The 17,928-nt window shown below is 41.9% G+C and overlaps 1 protein-coding gene across 9 annotated transcripts in view; it reads left to right on the top strand.

Moving 5' to 3' along the window:
* Positions 1–301: 301 nt before the first annotated feature.
* The window catches only part of uso1 (USO1 vesicle transport factor), a 34,314-nt gene continuing 16,687 nt past the window's right edge, over positions 302–17,928 (top strand). For 2 of the 9 annotated variants that reach the window (XM_080412726.1, XM_080412724.1), the window contains exons 1-15: positions 302–519; positions 3,201–3,287; positions 4,791–4,855; positions 5,157–5,233; positions 5,557–5,568; positions 6,291–6,344; positions 7,533–7,633; positions 9,463–9,565; positions 10,724–10,779; positions 10,869–10,989; positions 13,046–13,224; positions 13,851–13,991; positions 15,061–15,149; positions 15,386–15,540; positions 16,229–16,434. In XM_080412726.1, the coding sequence (XP_080268852.1) occupies positions 454–519; positions 3,201–3,287; positions 4,791–4,855; positions 5,157–5,233; positions 5,557–5,568; positions 6,291–6,344; positions 7,533–7,633; positions 9,463–9,565; positions 10,724–10,779; positions 10,869–10,989; positions 13,046–13,224; positions 13,851–13,991; positions 15,061–15,149; positions 15,386–15,540; positions 16,229–16,434 (1,512 nt within the window). In that variant the 5' untranslated portion in view covers positions 302–453. Of the gene's footprint in view, positions 520–3,200; positions 3,288–4,790; positions 4,856–5,156; positions 5,258–5,322; positions 5,897–6,290; positions 6,345–7,532; positions 7,634–9,462; positions 9,566–10,723; positions 10,780–10,868; positions 10,990–13,045; positions 13,225–13,850; positions 13,992–15,060; positions 15,150–15,385; positions 15,541–16,228; positions 16,435–17,928 lie in introns of those variants that run through there. The other 7 variants (XM_080412727.1, XM_080412729.1, XM_080412725.1 and 4 more) reach the window with 6 other exon arrangements.

Raw genomic sequence — 17,928 nt, 5'->3', positions numbered from 1 at the left:
TCCTTCACTAATGAACACATCCACCGTGATCTGCAGCATCTGGAAGTTGTAAGTTTGTATGGTTCTATGAAATATAGAAATATTAAGTTTATGCTCAAATTAAATGATTATGTTTGTGGAGTTATTGTGGATGTTTTTTTTTGTAATTGATTCAATCCATTCATGTTGTTGTATGGTGATTGGGTAAATGACTAAATATCTCTTTAAATCCGTGAACGCGCTCGTCTGCTGATGAGCCACGTATCGCCACGTCTGCGCGCATGCGCACCGCGCTCGCAGTTAGAGTAGTCGTGGAGGAGGAGTTCCGGGGTCGACACCACACACACACAGCAGTGTGTTGAGGTTGTTGTGTACATCGTTAAAAAACACACCGTGTCGGCCGTTTTACGCTGTATTGTACCTGTCAACCAACAACCGGGAAGCCTGACATCTTCTCTAAGGACCTCCAGAGACATGAACTTCTTCAGAGGGGTGATGGGGGGGCAGCCTGCGGGGCCGCAGCCGTCAGGAGCAGAGACGGTATGTCAGCTAACGTTAGCACTATGTTTAACGATGTTAACCCCAGTGTTGCCATGTCCGCTTATTATAAGCGACGGTGGGCTTGTTTTTCTGTAAAGTTGCTTTTAAATGGTTAGTTGCGGCAGGGCTGCCAACCCTCCTTGATTCTGCAGGAGTCGCCTTGATTTCAACCACCTCTCCTTGAGGACTCGATTGTCATTTTTCCTTTTATTTGGGTATCAAATTCACAAAATTCACCAGAACACAGGAAATCACATCTACTATGTTAAAAAGGTTTCTGGGGGAGGACCCCTACGCCCCCTCGCTTGGGGGGGTGTGGCAGTAAATGCAATCATACAGAGATATTTACGTTTAAGTAATGAATGGTTATTATTAAAGATGGGTCTTACATTGCTTCAGTCATCAAAGCAATTTCTGTACGCCTACTTTTCGCTTTTTAAGGGATGACATTTCAAATTGTTCCCATCTTCCAATGCTAGTAAAGCAAGCCTGATAAAAGTATCAACTCTCAAAATTCACCAGAACACAGGATTGATTGATTGATGTACTTTATTTAGTAAGACATGAGAATAACAGTACATGGAAGTACAAATTCACAATACAAGGTCTACTAAACTGGAAGACTCATTAAGCACTGAGCTTGTTTAAGATGAGATCCCTATGCACACAAATCATGATGCAAATGACATCTACTCTGCAAGTTTCTGGGGGAGTAGCCTATCCCCAGACACCCCGCTTGGGGAGTCTGGTCACTAAGTAGTAGCAGCCCCCCCCCCCCATACAAGATTTGTGTTGAAAATAGCCAATGTATATGTTTAAAGGGCGAAGTGCTCGCATTGCTTGTTTCCCTCTCAAAACCTGGCAACACTGCATTAACCCCGCCCGGGCCGGCGTCCCTATTATTTTATTATTTTTTTAATGAAACGTGTCATTCTGTCAAACATTTTCGCCATTTTAATACTAAATGGCAGACATGTGAGCTTTATACATCGGGTATTTTCGAATTGCCAAAGTTAATATGATAGAGCTTAAATGGTTATTAAAAACCAACATGTCACACAAACTATCACAATGATGCTTACACCTAGCCATGGTTCACATGACAGCTGGGTGTAAGCTAGCCCTGAAACATGACAGTCTGTGTCTGTCTGTCTGTCTGTCTCCGTCTGTCTGTCTGTCCCCGTCTGATTGTCCCTGTCTCTGTCCCCGTCGGTCACTCTGTCCCCGTCTGACTGTCGCCAGGCTCCAGTGAATGGACGTCTGTAGCTATTAGCTCCAGTAGCTAAAGACCAGCTAACGTTGCAAATGTGACAGTTGTGCTGTGCTGCTGCTTTCTGGGGCTTGTTGTCTGTCTGTCTGTCTGTCGCCATTTGGAGCTGGGCTGGCTGCTGCTAATTTAAATGAATGGAAATACTAGTGATACACACCCACCTCTGCTAAGGAACTAGCTATGTTCTTGGTTTAACTAACTCTGATCCTAGATTACTGAGGCACTACAGACTTACACACTGTCTCTCTCTCTCTCTATGCATTGGATGTATGTGTTTACCTTGCTTACAGTGATGAACCTTGCTGTCTGCTAAATGCCTAAATTGTAAATTGTCACACACAAATAATGGCTAGTCTGCATACTGTATTATCAGTTGTCACTCAGAAGGGAGATGACAAATGTCAGCTGGACTATGGATTTTTAAACCTCTTTGTTGTCATTCTGATTACAACAACGCCAACAAACGTAGTATTCGTACTGTCCTGTTTAAAACCACAGAGGACCTATTATTGCATTCCATGAAATGCAGCAGATTATTGACCACATTTTACAAGGTTTGTTTGTCGACATTCCAGTTAAAACCCATTATTCAAGTCACCTTTATTTGTATAGCACATTTAAAAACAACAGAAGTTGACCCAAAGTGCTTTCCATTCACAATAGCATCATAACGACCTCATAAAATACAACACAGTAAAAGAAAGACCGGGAAAGCATCTAGATTTTAGCGTTGGCTATTCAGAAATAGCAGATACACAAGCTCACAGCTGCTACTGATTTAGAAGGCATCTGTAGAATCGGCCCCAGGTCTTAATGAGTTAAGACCTCAGGGAGGGCTCAAGGGACCATTGCTGTCCTCTTGCAGAATGCTGCAATGTGTTCCCACTAAATGCAAATGCACAATCCATTGTTTGTGTCTCAAACGTCATTAACTCTGTGATCAGTGAAGATTAGCTTTTATGATGGCCTTTTCATTCAACTAATGCTCCCTTCAACTCATGCTCCCTATCTCTCTCTCTCTCTCTCTCGCACGCACGCACACACACACACACACACACACACACACACACACACACACACACACACACACACACACACATTGATTGAATACTTTATTAGACAGAAATGTAAACAGCACAAGGTACAGTTAGACATTTGGGCTGAAAGGATAACACAAAAAAAAGGCCAGGGGACTTGTTTCCATTGTGGTACACTACACACACTTATCTTATATACTACAAAAGTGATAAGTCCAAGTAATCATACAGAAACCACATACCCTGTGGAAATGTATAAAATAAATAAGTGAAATATCAATCCAAGCTTTGAGCTCATTGTATGTCACCCAATGAATAAAAAAAAAACTACAACATGCATTTAAAAAGTCCCTTGTGTTTGTTGTCATTGACAGATCCAGAAGCTGTGTGATCGTGTGGCCTCTTCTACACTGCTGGAGGATCGGAGGGATGCAGTCAGGGCGCTCAAATCCCTCTCTAAGGTAAAGACATGTCAGTATTGTATTATAGCATCCTGTTGTCATTGATTTTAACCAACGTGGAAACTGCCTGCGTTCTGTCACCTTTTGTGAAGTGAAGCCACCAGTGCTTTTTTATGAGACGCAATGTCAATATCCTCTACTACACTTACTTTTTTTTATCAAAGTAGCTGTTGGCCAAAGAATAATGCAGTAATTGTGCAACTCTTAGTTTGATCCTCAGGTTGCATCCTCTTCTTGTGAACAACTGGGAAACGTATGAATGCTTTTTTACCCTTAAGTCCTAAGTTTAACCTCAACAAAAGCTAACAAGCTTATGCAAATTGTCGCTGTCAGGTGGAAACCTTGTAGGTCCAAAACTTTGTTTTAGGAAACTGTGTTCCAATGGATCCACGGTAGTTATTAATTAGTCATGAGCTTTTTTGAAATACTTGTATTTGTCCAATATGTATAAGACCCACAGACACTTTACGACAAATAATAAAATAGTTGATCCATTTATGAAAATACTGAAAGATGGAATATGGAGATACAAAGTTTCTGCCTGACGGCACCAAAATGGTGCTGAAGCTGTTATTACACCCGATTATTACATTCTAATCATGTTGCCCAGTTATCACCTCACTTAACTACTACAGCTCTGACCAACAGTGGAAAGCCTATGGTTTTACAGAGCAGCTTCCTGCTGTGCATAAGGCCTAATTCATACTAAAAATCTGTTATTTTCAATCAGTGATACGACATTGTATAATTCTGGCTTTATTGTAACTATTATGATTAGCGTCTGTACTGTATATGGTCATTTTAAATGGCTACAGACACAGTTGTGAAATCTAGAGTTCTCAATGCATGCCTCATCAACCATGAGTAATGAGTTTATCAGGCATGAATAAGGGGTTTATAAGGCACGGGGGTGTCTCACTTCAACACACAGGGACACAAAACAGAGCCATGCAGAGAGAGGTTCAACTGGTTATGGCCATTTGAAATGAGTCCCCGGTTAGAATACTGTAATGAAAGGTTGGTCAAGGAGTTTGTTCCACAGTGTGGAACTAGGAGGAATGGTGTGTTCCTCCACATGCGTTACACCCTCCCCGTTGAATTTCTTACTGTCGGGTGAATAGAAGTGGCCTTGACATCTCTCAAATCGGAGCAGACGCCTGATTGTCTGTGCACTCCCTAGGACTAACTGTCACTGGAGTTAGCAGTGACAAGCGACTAGAATACAGGGGGGATCGAGACAAAATGGGAGAAAAAGAAACGAAGAACACTGCAAAGAAAACCAGCAATACCGTGTGACACCAGGACCAGAGTTGAGAATCACTGCTGTAATGACATCAGTGCAGCCACAGGGGCTCTCACTTACTGTAACTAGTGCAGAAGACATAGCAGGGCACATCATTTATGTTTGTGTTCATGCACATTGAATGTTTCAAGTAGGTAATAATATTTGTTTAAACGTTTTTTGATTAGAACATGATATTCAATCCTTTTTTGTTTTAATAGAAATATCGAAAAGAAGTTGGCAGCCAGGCAATGGAGCACCTGATCCACATAATGCAAACTGACAGGTTAGTATTAAGGCAAATGTACTTGTGGAACAACAATGAAAAGTGTGTGAAATGGCAGTGGAATGTTGCATGTGTTTGTGTCTATTGACTGTTGTCAATTCTATCACTGTCATTTGTAAAAACAAATCTTTGGGCTTATCTTACTGCCCTTTATACCCTATAAAAGTGATGTGGAGCATTCATCATACAGTGTTCAGCGCTTTAGGTTGGATGAGGCTTTGTTTTTGACATCACTTCTAACGACTGAGAATGATGCAGCCTGTGTTGTTGATGTCCCACCTCCCTCCATCTATGTTTTCAGGGCTGACTCTGAGATCCTTGGCTACGCCTTGGACACATTATACAATATCATCTGCAATGATGAGGAGGAAGAACCAGGTATTTGAACCCTGATGGTCACAGGTTAAATACATAATAATAATTTTCATGCTGGAGTGTACTTATTTGGCACTACGTGGAATAATTGGGCTTTTTGGACCCCCCCCCCCGTAAATCTTGTATGTGGATAAATATAGCCAAATAATGAAGTAAAATCCCTCTTAGAGCTTATGTAGCATGTGTAATTGAGTTCAATTACTGTCACCTGGACATTAATCTGAGCCGTACACCCACACACCCACCCCCCTTCCAATATTGACTGATATTGAATGCTATATAAAGACTGTCATCTCTCTCTTTTCTTTCATGTTTTAACCCTCCAGATGAATCGGAAGGTAAAATTCTTGTTTGTGCATGATGTTCTTCCCCCTTAACTACCAGCATCACTTACAAAGCTCTTCTTGGGTGGGTTGAGGGAAAGGAACACATACGGCGACACTTTACAATGGCCTTATTCCAGTGTATTTACCCGAGTAATACAACCTATGGAAAAGTATTGCAAAACAACATAAGAGTACAACCCTAATAGCTTATTTTGTACAGTTGTGTTGTTAACATGATTTTAAGTATATTGTATATATTAGGGATAGTGTCATTAAGTATATTTGTGTGCACTTTTCTATAGATTCATACCCAGGTGAGTGTACTGGAATAAGAAGATGAGTAAGTAAAGTGTTAAAGATGAGTCCACCGGAGGTGGTGCCCAGATTGACAGCTGATCGACTGATATATTTGAACTGCATGGCTGTGCTTACTTACGATTTTTATTTTCATAGCATGTCTTTGACAGCAGGCATTCATTCATCTGTTTCTCCAAGCGATTCTCCCATGTTTTTCACCATGTGGTTTTGAATGAATGCAAGCTTCAGTACAGATGAGGCCTCAGGCCTGATTTATACATAGTTGTGTGCTGATGTTGCACACCTAAAATGGCACTTCTACAAGCTCACAATGCGTTGCGATTTTGTTGCTGGGCTGCTTTAGGTGAGCGACGCGATGCACAACTTAGTTAAATCAGGCGTCAACTCTCCCTCTTCCACCCCCACTGTCCTCACAGACACAGCAGCCACTGTCCCCGTCTCTGGGAAACCTAAGAATGTACCAATGCCTGGTCAGTACTTTAGCCTAGCTACCGAACGGCTCCTGACTCTTCGACTAACCTCACTAGAATTAAGTTGGTGTTGAAACTTGTTGGGTTTGGATGGTAACGACTAGAGTGCTTCACTAATCTCACCCCATGACCTGGTCTCTGTCTATTATGACTGATTAGTAGTCCCTTATCAATGTTCTTACTCTGTTTCACTGTGCTTATTTCACTCTTACAGCAAACATTAGATTAATTGCTGAGTCAACCATGTTCACAGGGTGGCCATTTTGCTCTTATGTGATACTTAGAGATTTGTTTTTGACCAGCTCACTGTACTAAAACACTGGGTTGCTTCAGTAGACGCCTCAAATAACTATGTTGAGTTCTGTTTGACCAACCCTCCTATAGCGCTGCACTACTAGTTAACCACTTAAACCCCAGCATCGGTATTGTGGGGAAAGCTTTCGCTGAAAATAGCAGATCGACAAGCTCACATAATGCGTCGCATTGTGAGCTTGTCGATCGGCTATTTTCAGCAAAAGCTTTCCCCATAATAACAGAAAACAGAAAAGACACAAGTATTGAACCCTGAGGTTTTTTTAATAATAAAAAAAAGAAGAAATTGCAGTTTGCAAATCTTCTGCAAATCCCTTTCATCAGAGGGAAGGGTGATACTGAACAAAGCACTCTGGTGCTATGTAGACTATCTGGCAAGTAATGTTAAATGTCTGGGGAAAAAACAACATTATTAAGTCATAATTATAGCAGTGCAGCCCTACCCTCCCCCAGCTTTCCTTTCATGTGCATTTGTCCTGTGCGTCCTGTGCATCCTCCATGGCTTGTTCATACATAGGCCATCATCCAAGTATAGAGGAAAGTAAAACAACACCAGCTTTTGGTGAGGTGCTGGCTATCGGGAACAACAGCAAGATTTGTAAAAGAGACGCCAGACACTCATAACTCCAATGCAATTACTTAATAGACTGATGTTTCGCCAGTCTTTCAATAAAATAATTGCTTTAGTGTCCAGTGTCTCCATTAAACATCTTTCGCTGAACTATAACAGATGTATTTCATATTAACCAATTCCCTATAGTTAACCACTTGAACCCTAGTATCCCTATTGTGGGGGGAACATTTGTCAACCAATCTAAAAGCTCTCGACACGCTTTGTGAGTCCTAAAACACAGTGCTCTTTGTACATCTACTCAGATGAGAACACCCAAAAGCAGACAGATGACCTTGGAGTGGAGTTTACAAACATGTTCATCCAGGACTCTGAGAATGTGACCTTGGTGCTGACTATGTTGGAGGTAATGTACTGTTCTGTGGTTTCAATTCACTGGAAAACAAACAAATTCTAAATATGAGAGGATGCAAAGTAGAGCTCTTCACCGGTCCAAAAAAACTGATCCGAACGGAGATGGATCCCTGAAATTTGGTCTGATTCCGAGCCGTTCTGAGATTATTTTCAAATAACGGCACCGAGCCTGAGTGGACCCGTGACAATTTGGGCTGACCCGAACCCTAATTGGACCTGTGTAATTTGTTCCGAGATCCGATTAGTTCAGACATTTTAAAGACTCGACACAGACAGACACCCCCTAAAAAAAGCACATATGAAACGAATAGCCTACAAAAATAGATAAATATGCGCAGATCGGTATTAATTTAATATGCGCGACAAAAGGTTTTCTTTGTATATAGGCTAAATGTGGACTTTATGAAATAATAGCAGACCTATTGACCAATGACTTGTATGATTAAAGCTTTGCTTTCACCTCGTTGAGGACAACAGTGTCGGAGGAAAACATGATTGCACGCCGGTGTTTTCAAATCAGCCTGGCAGCTGGCTTGCCTTGCAGTATGGTAGGCTACGTACGCATGCATTGCGTTGCTCAACTTTTATTTTTTTGCGCTGCAGTAATCCGATTCTTAACCAGCATAATCACACAAGTTACACAGCCATTCATGTCGCTGCTGCACTCATAGATATATATAAAGGCTAGATGACTCACCCGCGCTGCTGGCCAATGGAGTACGACGTTGCCACATGGCGGCCATCTTGCGACGGTCATTCATAACATTATGTATATGGTGCATGTACTTTGAAATAACTATAGCGTGCTCAATTTTCATCCGATTTTCAAACGGTTTGGTGTGTTGTAAACACCAAAGATGTAGTTATGATACTGCATACTTAATTTTATATAAAAAAAAACATGATTATAATTATAAGTATGCATCATAACTACATCTTTGGTGTTTACAACACACCAAACCGTTTGAAAATCGGATGAAAATTGAGCACGCTATGGTTATTTCAAAGTATATGCACCATAGACATAATGTTATGAATGACCGTCCCAAGATGGCCGCGGTTGAGCTACGCTTGCGACGCCCCCTTGAGCCATCTAGCCTTTATATATATCTATGGCTGCACTTACCTGATGATCCTAGGTCAGCCCAACATCACACAAGTTAAACAGCACTTCATTGCGTTTCTCTCCTGATCAGTGCAGCGCGCCGCACACAGTCACACAGTACGGGTCTTCTCGGATCCACTCGGGTATTACACTTAATGATAGAGGTAATAGAACCGATACCGACCCGGCCCGATTGATTTGAATAAAATATGGATCCGACCCGTACAGGTCTCGGCTCCTGTCAGGTATTTTTGGAATCGGGGAACCCGTGAAGAGCTCTAATGCAAAGTGTTCCTCTCGTAACAATATAATCTTTTTTCAGAATACATGGTGTAAAATCAAGTTGCATATCTGAATTAAATGGCATTTTTCATCCCATTTAAACAGACATGCACTTAAAGGAGCACTGTGCCATTTTATAACATCTATGTGTAATAGGAAATAACATGTGGAAACATTACAAGCAGTTACCTGTTTTGTATGCACTCTCTTGGCTATGTGAGCAGGAAAACTGAGATCTCTTTGTCAAGATAGAAATTATTGCTTCAATTGACCAAATGTACCATTAGTAATGACTGCACATCCACAGAAGTAGTGGTGAAATTCTCATTTAAATACTTGCAGCCCTATTGTTAGATTAATACAGTCTGTAAATGTATCTTGCTAATTAATTCTCAGGCAAGTTAATGTATGTGTATGTCTTTGTGTGGATTCAGGAGTTTGACTTCCACGTGCGGTGGCCAGGTGTGAAGCTCTTGACTGCCCTCCTGAAGAACCAGTGTGCCCAGCTGCAAGGCATCATCCTGGTCAGCCCCATGGGTGAGTTAGGCTGCTTCACCTCAAATATTACGCTTCCCACCATCCCCATCACACACATACATAAACAGAGATGCTCATAGGCCTGCGTCCTGCGTCGCTGACGCACAATATTGAGAAAGGACGCATTCATGACACCGTCGTGGCGTCCATGGGACGCATTAGAGTTGTCACCAACAACAGAGAAAAATATAAATATAATTTGCGGTAAAATATTTTTTTACCGAATATTTTACAAATCCACGGGACACCACCATTTTGCATGGCCACGTCCTACTTTATCCTACTTTATAAACAATGAAATCCACGTAGAAATCGTCTTAGAAAGACGATACAAATAACAATAATAATCCACGGGAGCCGCCATTTTGCGCATGCTCACTGCTCAGACCGAATTCTTTAGGTAACGTGTTTGCGTGTGACACACACAACGAGCGCAGTTGAAACGTGATGCAGATGCCGTGATGCAGATGCCGTGACGCCAGCAGACCTGATTCTATTACACATTTGAAAATAACAAACGTGAATTAAAAATAAACAATGAAAATATAATATTAATGTTAGTGGTGTAAAATGGCACCAAAAAAGATTCTGAGGGCAACAGAAAACATTCCGCACTGAACACCCCCAGTGTCGATGATCAATAAAGCTGGCACCAAAACTAATGTAATACAGTGCTGTCTTAAAATGATTTAATCACATACGGCTTTGCAGAACAAGCATGCCAGATTTGGTTTGGGTCATCACGACGAAGTTTTACGTTGAAAATATGTCTCTCAAGCCATTAGCATAAATTAGGATTTACTGTGTGGGTTGAGAGACATATCGATCTGTTTTATTCTCTCCCTTGATCTAATTTAGCCATTTTCATTTGTAAAAGCGCAGAGAAGCAATCTTTTTCACTTCACACAGTGTGATATGTCATGATCATAAGACAGACAAATTGTGCAGTGTGCAAGCACCTTGACAGACTGATTCCAGGTCCCCAGCTACTACTGGAAACACAAACGATAGCTGTTGTTTACATGTCTCTTGTCACGGAAAGGAGCGGTTTGTGTGTATGGTATTACTACTATTGGCTGCAATGGTTTGTTTGCTGTGTTATGGTAAAACCCTGTCTGCAAAATATTACTCATGAATTACATTTTTTATCTCCTACAGGTGTTTCCAGATTAATGGATTTATTGGCAGACTCCAGGGAAGTCATCCGCAATGATGTAAGTACTCGCTATGCTATTTCACACTCGGAATCACTTAACCACATGAACATGACACGCATACCGTCTGGTTCTCCATCTTCCAACAGGGCTTGCTGTTGCTTCAGCAGCTGACCAAAGGCAATGCTGCCATTCAGAAGATTGTTGCATTTGAGAATGCTTTCGAACGCCTCCTAGACATCATCACAGAAGAAGGCAGCAGCGATGGAGGTACAGTACAATCTACTTTTGCACTATTTTTAGGTATTTCAGCTGGCACTCTCATTTACAGTGATTTTAACATTGATACTGTGGCGATCCGTATGGAGCCACCGTCATTTTAACTGTCATCCTGAACCTGTCACTCACTCATAACACCCACACCCATTTACACACTCCTCCGTTGGATCAACCACTGGTAACGCTGACTCACCCCGCAGCAATCAACGTGCAGCCTGGACGTCTTTTTATGAATGGAATGGAGGGGAGTGAGTAGAGCGTGTGGGAGAAGGAGGAAGTGTTGGACTCACACCGCGGAGCTGTATAGCGCGACTGTTTGTTTAGTTAGCTCTCAGTTAAGTTTAGTTTTTCGTTTGGAAGATCTGATCAAGGTTTATGGTATTTAAAAATGGTTTATGGTTTACTTCTGAGTTTGCAACCGTTCATGATATGGTTATGACTGGATAAATGCACCCTTTTGTAGCGTTTGATTTGTGTTTATTTGCTATTTTTATTTAAGTTTATTAATTTACTATTGTCAGGCCCCGCCCTGACTGGCACCCCAGCAACCAAAAAGAAAGGTACCATTTTCAAACCGCTACACTAGGGATGTGATATGACTCATATTTTGCGAGTCGACGTGTTGAGGGCAATAATCGATGTGTCGATCGATTTTTATTACATTTTAAAAAAAAATATTTTGCTGCGCAGCAGTTAAGTGGAGAGCCAAATTGAGCTTTCCTTTAAGCCCACAACTGCAGCTGCACCCATGTTTAGAATTTGTATCAAAGCCCGCCCCTAATGATAATAAAAATGAGACTTTATTTTGTAAACATGTGTTTATTAAACACATAACACTTGTTTAATCCGTAGGCTACAACAGCCTAACTAACAAGGCTGACGTTTTTAGAATAATGTCAGACTGAGCTCTCCGTCCCGATGCCAAATAATAATAGTAACAACACAACACGTTCAACAATATGTAGCTATATGGCCTCATATAAACTTTAATAACATCTTACCGAACTTCAGCGAGGTGCTTGCCCTAAAACATGGTCGCCCCGGATCAAATCCGGCGGCCGCGAGGTACTCCTACATGTAAAACCTCAGTAAAAGAAATGGGGGCGAGTGTGTTTTGGGGCGATCGTTCCGGTTACCTCAGTGTACGCTCTCTCTCTCGTGACGCTGTCATTGTTTGGCGACAGGGCACGTGTATTCTGAAAATGTCATCAGCTCACGAAAGCCTTTCCCCTCGACAACGCTAATAGTAGGCATAACATCTTAGGCTATCATCTTGGCTGTCAAATCAGTGATCCTTTCTGCCCACCGGTCATTAACAATGGCGGGGTTTCACGGTGAAGTCTGCCATTCTGTTTTACTTGGGTGAAGGGGCTTGGGACCGTGTGTCTCGCTTTAAAGCAGGTACACACTGCAGGATATTTGGTCCGATTATGCTGTCGGGGGCCTTTTTTGGTGCTCGCCGACAAAACCCCCCCGATCTGACGCACAATTTGCATGGCACTGTTTTATCCCACACCTCACTCTTGCTGCCATTTCCAAGCGGGCTCAACTATATTGGGCTCAAGCATGCACAAGCCACAAGCAGGACTAGCCAACGTGCACACACACGCTCATGCAGACCGCCGGGCAAACACAGACAGACAGACACACACCGTTCCTCTCATTTGGAAAATATTTGATAATTTTTTACATTTTGAACAAAACAGTAACGTTTATATTAATATTTTTGAACAAGCCATTACTATATATATATATATATATATATATATATATATATATATATATATATATATATATATACATATATATTATAAAATAATTAATAATAATTTTTTGAGACGAGCATGAGTCGAAAATCTACTTTTTTTCACATCCCTATGCTACACCCAGCTTTCACCCATCCATGCTTTGCTGAATCATGCATATCCAGATGTCTCATTGGAGGATATGATTCCTTCCTAATTAATTAAGAGCAGTTTTTAATCATTCTTTCATCATCATGCCTTGTTAATTTCCTGACAGTATTAATGTCCTGTGTCCTATCCAGGTATTGTAGTGGAGGACTGCCTGCTGCTCCTTGTAAACCTGCTGAAGAACAACAGCTCCAACCAGAACTTCTTCAAGGAGGGCTCCTACATCCAGAGGATGAAGCCATGGTTCGAGGTCGGTGATGATAACTCAGGCTGGTCTGCCCAGAAGGTCACCAACCTCCACCTCATGCTACAGGTAACCGAGGCTGTAGTTGTGACCATTTTATTATTATTATTCATTATTTTAGGTCAATTATCTTTCAGTGTTGTTGCTTTGTCAGACTGGACAGTGTAGAGAGACAGGATTCTGACAACACAAGTCTCCAGTCAGATGTTAGATGGAGATGTAGTGACTACAGTAGCCTATGTGGGCTTCACTATAAGCAAATTCAAAGAATAAAAGTGCCTTCTGCTTATTGGAAGACAGTGAGGTCCTGTCTGCTTGGAATCTATCATTCTTGTATTTTAGAATATATATGGCCCGATTTCTTTTTTTAAGTGCTTGCTGCAAAAAATGAATTGAAATTTAATAGCATATTTTGAGAGTAGGACGAGCAGGACACTCGACAGTTCCTCACCAAGTGAGTTAGTAATACACAAACACTGCTGTCTTATTTAAATGAGAGGAAGCAGTCTATATCTTAGGCTCACTGTAGGAAGTCTTGAGAGGGAGACGCTGAAAGGATTTGTTTCTTGTCCTGAACAACTGTTCTTAAAGACGAGTATTTCAAACCCTACACCATCACGGGCCTTGATTCATCCGTGACATGCTAGGACATTGTGCCAGTTCAAACCGTGCCTGCCCTCCCTCTCTCCCTCCAGCTGGTACGAGTCATGGTGTCTCCAGTCAACTCTCCAGGAGCCTCGGCCAGCTGTCAGAAGTCCATGTACCAATGTGGCTTACTGCAGCAGCTCTGCACCATCCTCATGGCCACTGGCGTACCAGCCGACATCCTCACAGAGGTAAAGAACACATCTATCTGGTGGCTGTTGGTTGGTTAACATTTTGTAGGTACCATAGCATCAACCAATTAAGCTTAACTTTAGCTAACGGTGGACAGGTTTGGGAAGAGGGAAGCCCACAGGATAATTTCTCCCTGTATCGTTTTTAACTCACCATAATTACGGTTCTGAACATTATAGCATGCTCGCTTATAACAGCTCTAACAACTTCAGTATCGAGAGCCATTTAATGTAAAACCTCACCCAGACTGCACACCAGTTCAAATGGGTTATTGCTGTCAGTTTGAAACTGTCTGTAGGAATTAAGAATGAATTTGTTCATTGCCTTGGTTTAAACAAAGGGACTTGTCTCACTGCAGGGCCAAACGTGGCTCACATATGGTTATTTTCTTAATTTGTCCCTAAACTATAGTCACTTGGTCTACATTTCAGGATCAGTTTCTCTTGTGTGTTTCAAGATTATGTTATATTCCATGCACCAGTGTAACATTGTCTCTGGAGACTAGCTATTGTGTGCAGGTGCATCCATACAAGTTACTATTAAGAATATCTCATTGATTAGACCTACACTCTGAGATTATGTGTGATGCATGGGATATGCCGGTTCAAATTTCAACCCAGGCCAGCTGTGTCCTCTATTGACTTTTGTTTTTGTCCATTTTTAAGCCTAATGTTGATGATTGTATTTGAATTTGGCTTAGTTACCGCTATTGGTGCTTTCACAGTTGACCTCCTGACCGCCAGCCCGGTGGCCTCCATTTTGGTAGCGGGTGCTTCCCAACTTACAGCATTCCATATAACTGTCCGACAGGGACTGCGCCAGCCCGTGCTAGCAGTGGGCAAGAGCTCTCTTCAACTGCCAGGTTGAATAGAGCCGCAGGTAGACAGACAAAACTGCCAGATGGATAGTCTGAGCCTGTTTGGGAATAAAAACCATCACAGAAATATGACATACCATCAACATGTGGTGTATGCAGTTCTACCAAACAACCTATTAAAAGCTGTGAATGACCAATAAACACACTCCAAAATGTGTTCTAACTAAGACTCTGATCTTGTCTTTTGTCAGACCATCAACACTGTGTCAGAGGTCATCCGTGGGTCCCAGATCAACCAGGACTACTTTGCTTCTGTCAATGCTCCTTCTAACCCACCAAGGTGAGACACACTCAGTGATTTGTGCTCGATTTAATTTGGATTCAATCCAAAAGTGTAATTTTCCAACTGAGTTTTTCGTTTTAATTCTACATTTTGATTTGAATTCCTGCCAAGTCGTATTCCTTGTACTTAAGTATACAGTATAAAACAACTCTTTGTGAGACCTCAGCTCCTAAGCTGAGGTCATCTCCTAACACATCATCTTGTAACCTGGCCTCTGCTTCCTCTGTCCCCAGACCAGCCATTGTGGTGCTGCTCATGTCCATGGTGAATGAGAGGCAGCCGTTTGTGCTGCGCTGTGCTGTCCTTTACTGCTTCCAGTGTTTCTTGTACAAGAACCAGAAGGGCCAGGGGGAGATTGTGGCCACGCTGCTGCCCTCCACCATTGATGGTCAGTCATACAGTAATGACAGCTTTATTGAGAGGGGTTCTTTTCAGGCATTTCTGCCATATGGAGACAGGGAAGAGAGAGCAGAGAGAGTGATGAGAGCTGCTACGCAAGATTTATTCTACAACTAGTTTGCGAGATTAGCTCCGGACACAAAGACAGACACAATTATTGGTGGCTAGACTCTTGCAGAGCCATGCTCTAAAAATAAATATGCCACCAGTGTGAAGCCCACATACCGGATCAAAGATTTGTAACACACATCTGACATCTTAAAGGCAGGTGCTGGCCCCGAAGTGAACCGAGATCATACACCGTGACAGTTAAATAAGCATAAAATGGTCGCAGGGAAGCAGTTCATTCTAGTTGCACCCAGAGGCCCCGTCTCCCATATCTCACCTGTGTTGTCTGCGCAAGAACAACACTGCTTGTTCTGCTGTTTGTCTCATTAAAGAAAACATACTAAGCTGAAGGGCCTGTCTAGTCCCAAGTACATCCCTAGTTAGTAGACCTTTTGAAAGCTGTAGGGAGCTTTTAGTCTTAAAGCCAGAAATAATCATACTAAATGTAATTATTAATTTAAGTGGACAATAGCAATATATCATAATTCTCTAAGAAAGTGCAACGCTCCCACATTAAACCATTTCACTCACAAAATCACACACTTTCTGTTTTTCTTTTACCTCTCCAGCCAACTCCATCTCTGCTGGCCAGCTGCTTTGCGGAGGCCTGTTCTCAGCTGACTCCCTGTCTAACTGGTGTGCTGCCGTGGCCCTCGCCCACGCCTTACAGGACAATCTCACCCAGAAGGAACAGCTGCTCCGGGTGCAGCTGGCCACCAGCCTGGGCAAGCCCCCTGTGTCCCTCCTGCAGCAGTGCACCAACATCCTCTCTCAGGTAGACCTAACCTAACAGACTGTCTACTTGATAACCTCAATCAGTGAAATGGCAGCTCTCACCAAACTCCCTCTTCCATTACCTGTAATCCATGATTTATACTTTGTTGCACCCAGTGTCACGCACCGAAAATAGCCAAACAACAAGCTCACAACACGCTCTGGCATGCAACAAAGTATAAATCAGTCACATTTGAACTTGTATAGCACATTTCATACACGGGGAAAAAGGAATCCAGTAGAGGGCAAATTTCCATTCAAACATTAGGTGGCGAAGGTGATCATCACATCAGCGTTTTGGTTAAATTATTATACCATCGACTTCTGGCAACAATCACCATTACCGCATTTCTCCTGTTGTGTTAAATATAACACAAGTAATAAGCAGGCAGCAGTCACACCGAGAAGGTTCAATACCGATGCTGTTGATTCTAACATGCTTGAAGGCAGGCACGCCGTGTCCGGAAAAATAGTGGAGACGTTGGAGTTGTGTGCACAACCACAATCTAATATTATAACTTAATGGATTCAAGTAGACATCAAGCTCTCGCTCTACTTACTTACCTTTGGAGGAATTCCAACCAAAAAGCGGAGGCTTTGCTTCATTTAGTTTCGACCTAAGATATGGCAGCAGGGAGGAATGCGACTGGCAAAAGCCAATTTTGGTTTGAGATCAAATGCATGTTTTAAGACATGAATATTATGAAATGTCTTGGATGATGTCTCCGACCAACTTAACCTTTTCAAGCTGGGAACTCCTCTGTGTCATTTTAGTTGTTGCTATATATCGCTGTTGTCGGGCTATATCCATATGTGTTTTTTCGTAAATGAACGGAGTACTTGATCACACTACAGCGTCACACAAAAGCATCAAACGTAGCAGATCCACAAGCTGGAAACGTGGCACGAAGCGACGCGTTTTGAGCTTGTAGATCTGTTACTTTTTTGCATTTGAATCCTGAAAAGTAACTGTTTGGACATATGAGGTTTCCACCCAACAGAGACGATATATAGCAACATCATTATTATTTTATTTTATGTTTTCTTAGGTTAGGATTTAGAAGGCGTTTTTAGAATCGGCCTCAGGTCTAAATTGGTTAAAGCAGGTTCATCAGCATGCTAGCAAGTCCTCATTTGGTGGAAAACGTCTGCTTTCCTCAAAGAAATAAAATGAACACGTAAGCGTGGTTCAGATCCATCAGCTTATTCACACTATGCCATCTCAAACCAAAGTAAGGTCCAATGGGTCAAAAGTCTCTGGCCCCTCCTATTGCTACAATCTAATTATCCATTATTTATGTGATGGGAGTATTACAGAAATGGGAGGAATGTGGAAACAAAACACTATTGCCTTAAATGCAGTAGCTATAGACAATCATATTGTGTGCATTGTAACTGTGGTCAAAAATGTCACATCCTTTATTTGGTGAGGGTCGTTGTGAAATCTGATTACTACTGACCAAAGCACATGTATACTGAGTTTTAGAGTGATATG

Source organism: Gymnoscopelus braueri, assembly GCF_963280865.1.
Source record: "Gymnoscopelus braueri genome assembly, chromosome: 2".
Taxonomy (NCBI): Eukaryota; Metazoa; Chordata; class Actinopteri; order Myctophiformes; family Myctophidae; genus Gymnoscopelus; species Gymnoscopelus braueri.
The sequence above is the reverse complement of the archived record's forward strand: the minus strand, read 5'-3'. Positions and strand labels throughout refer to the sequence as shown.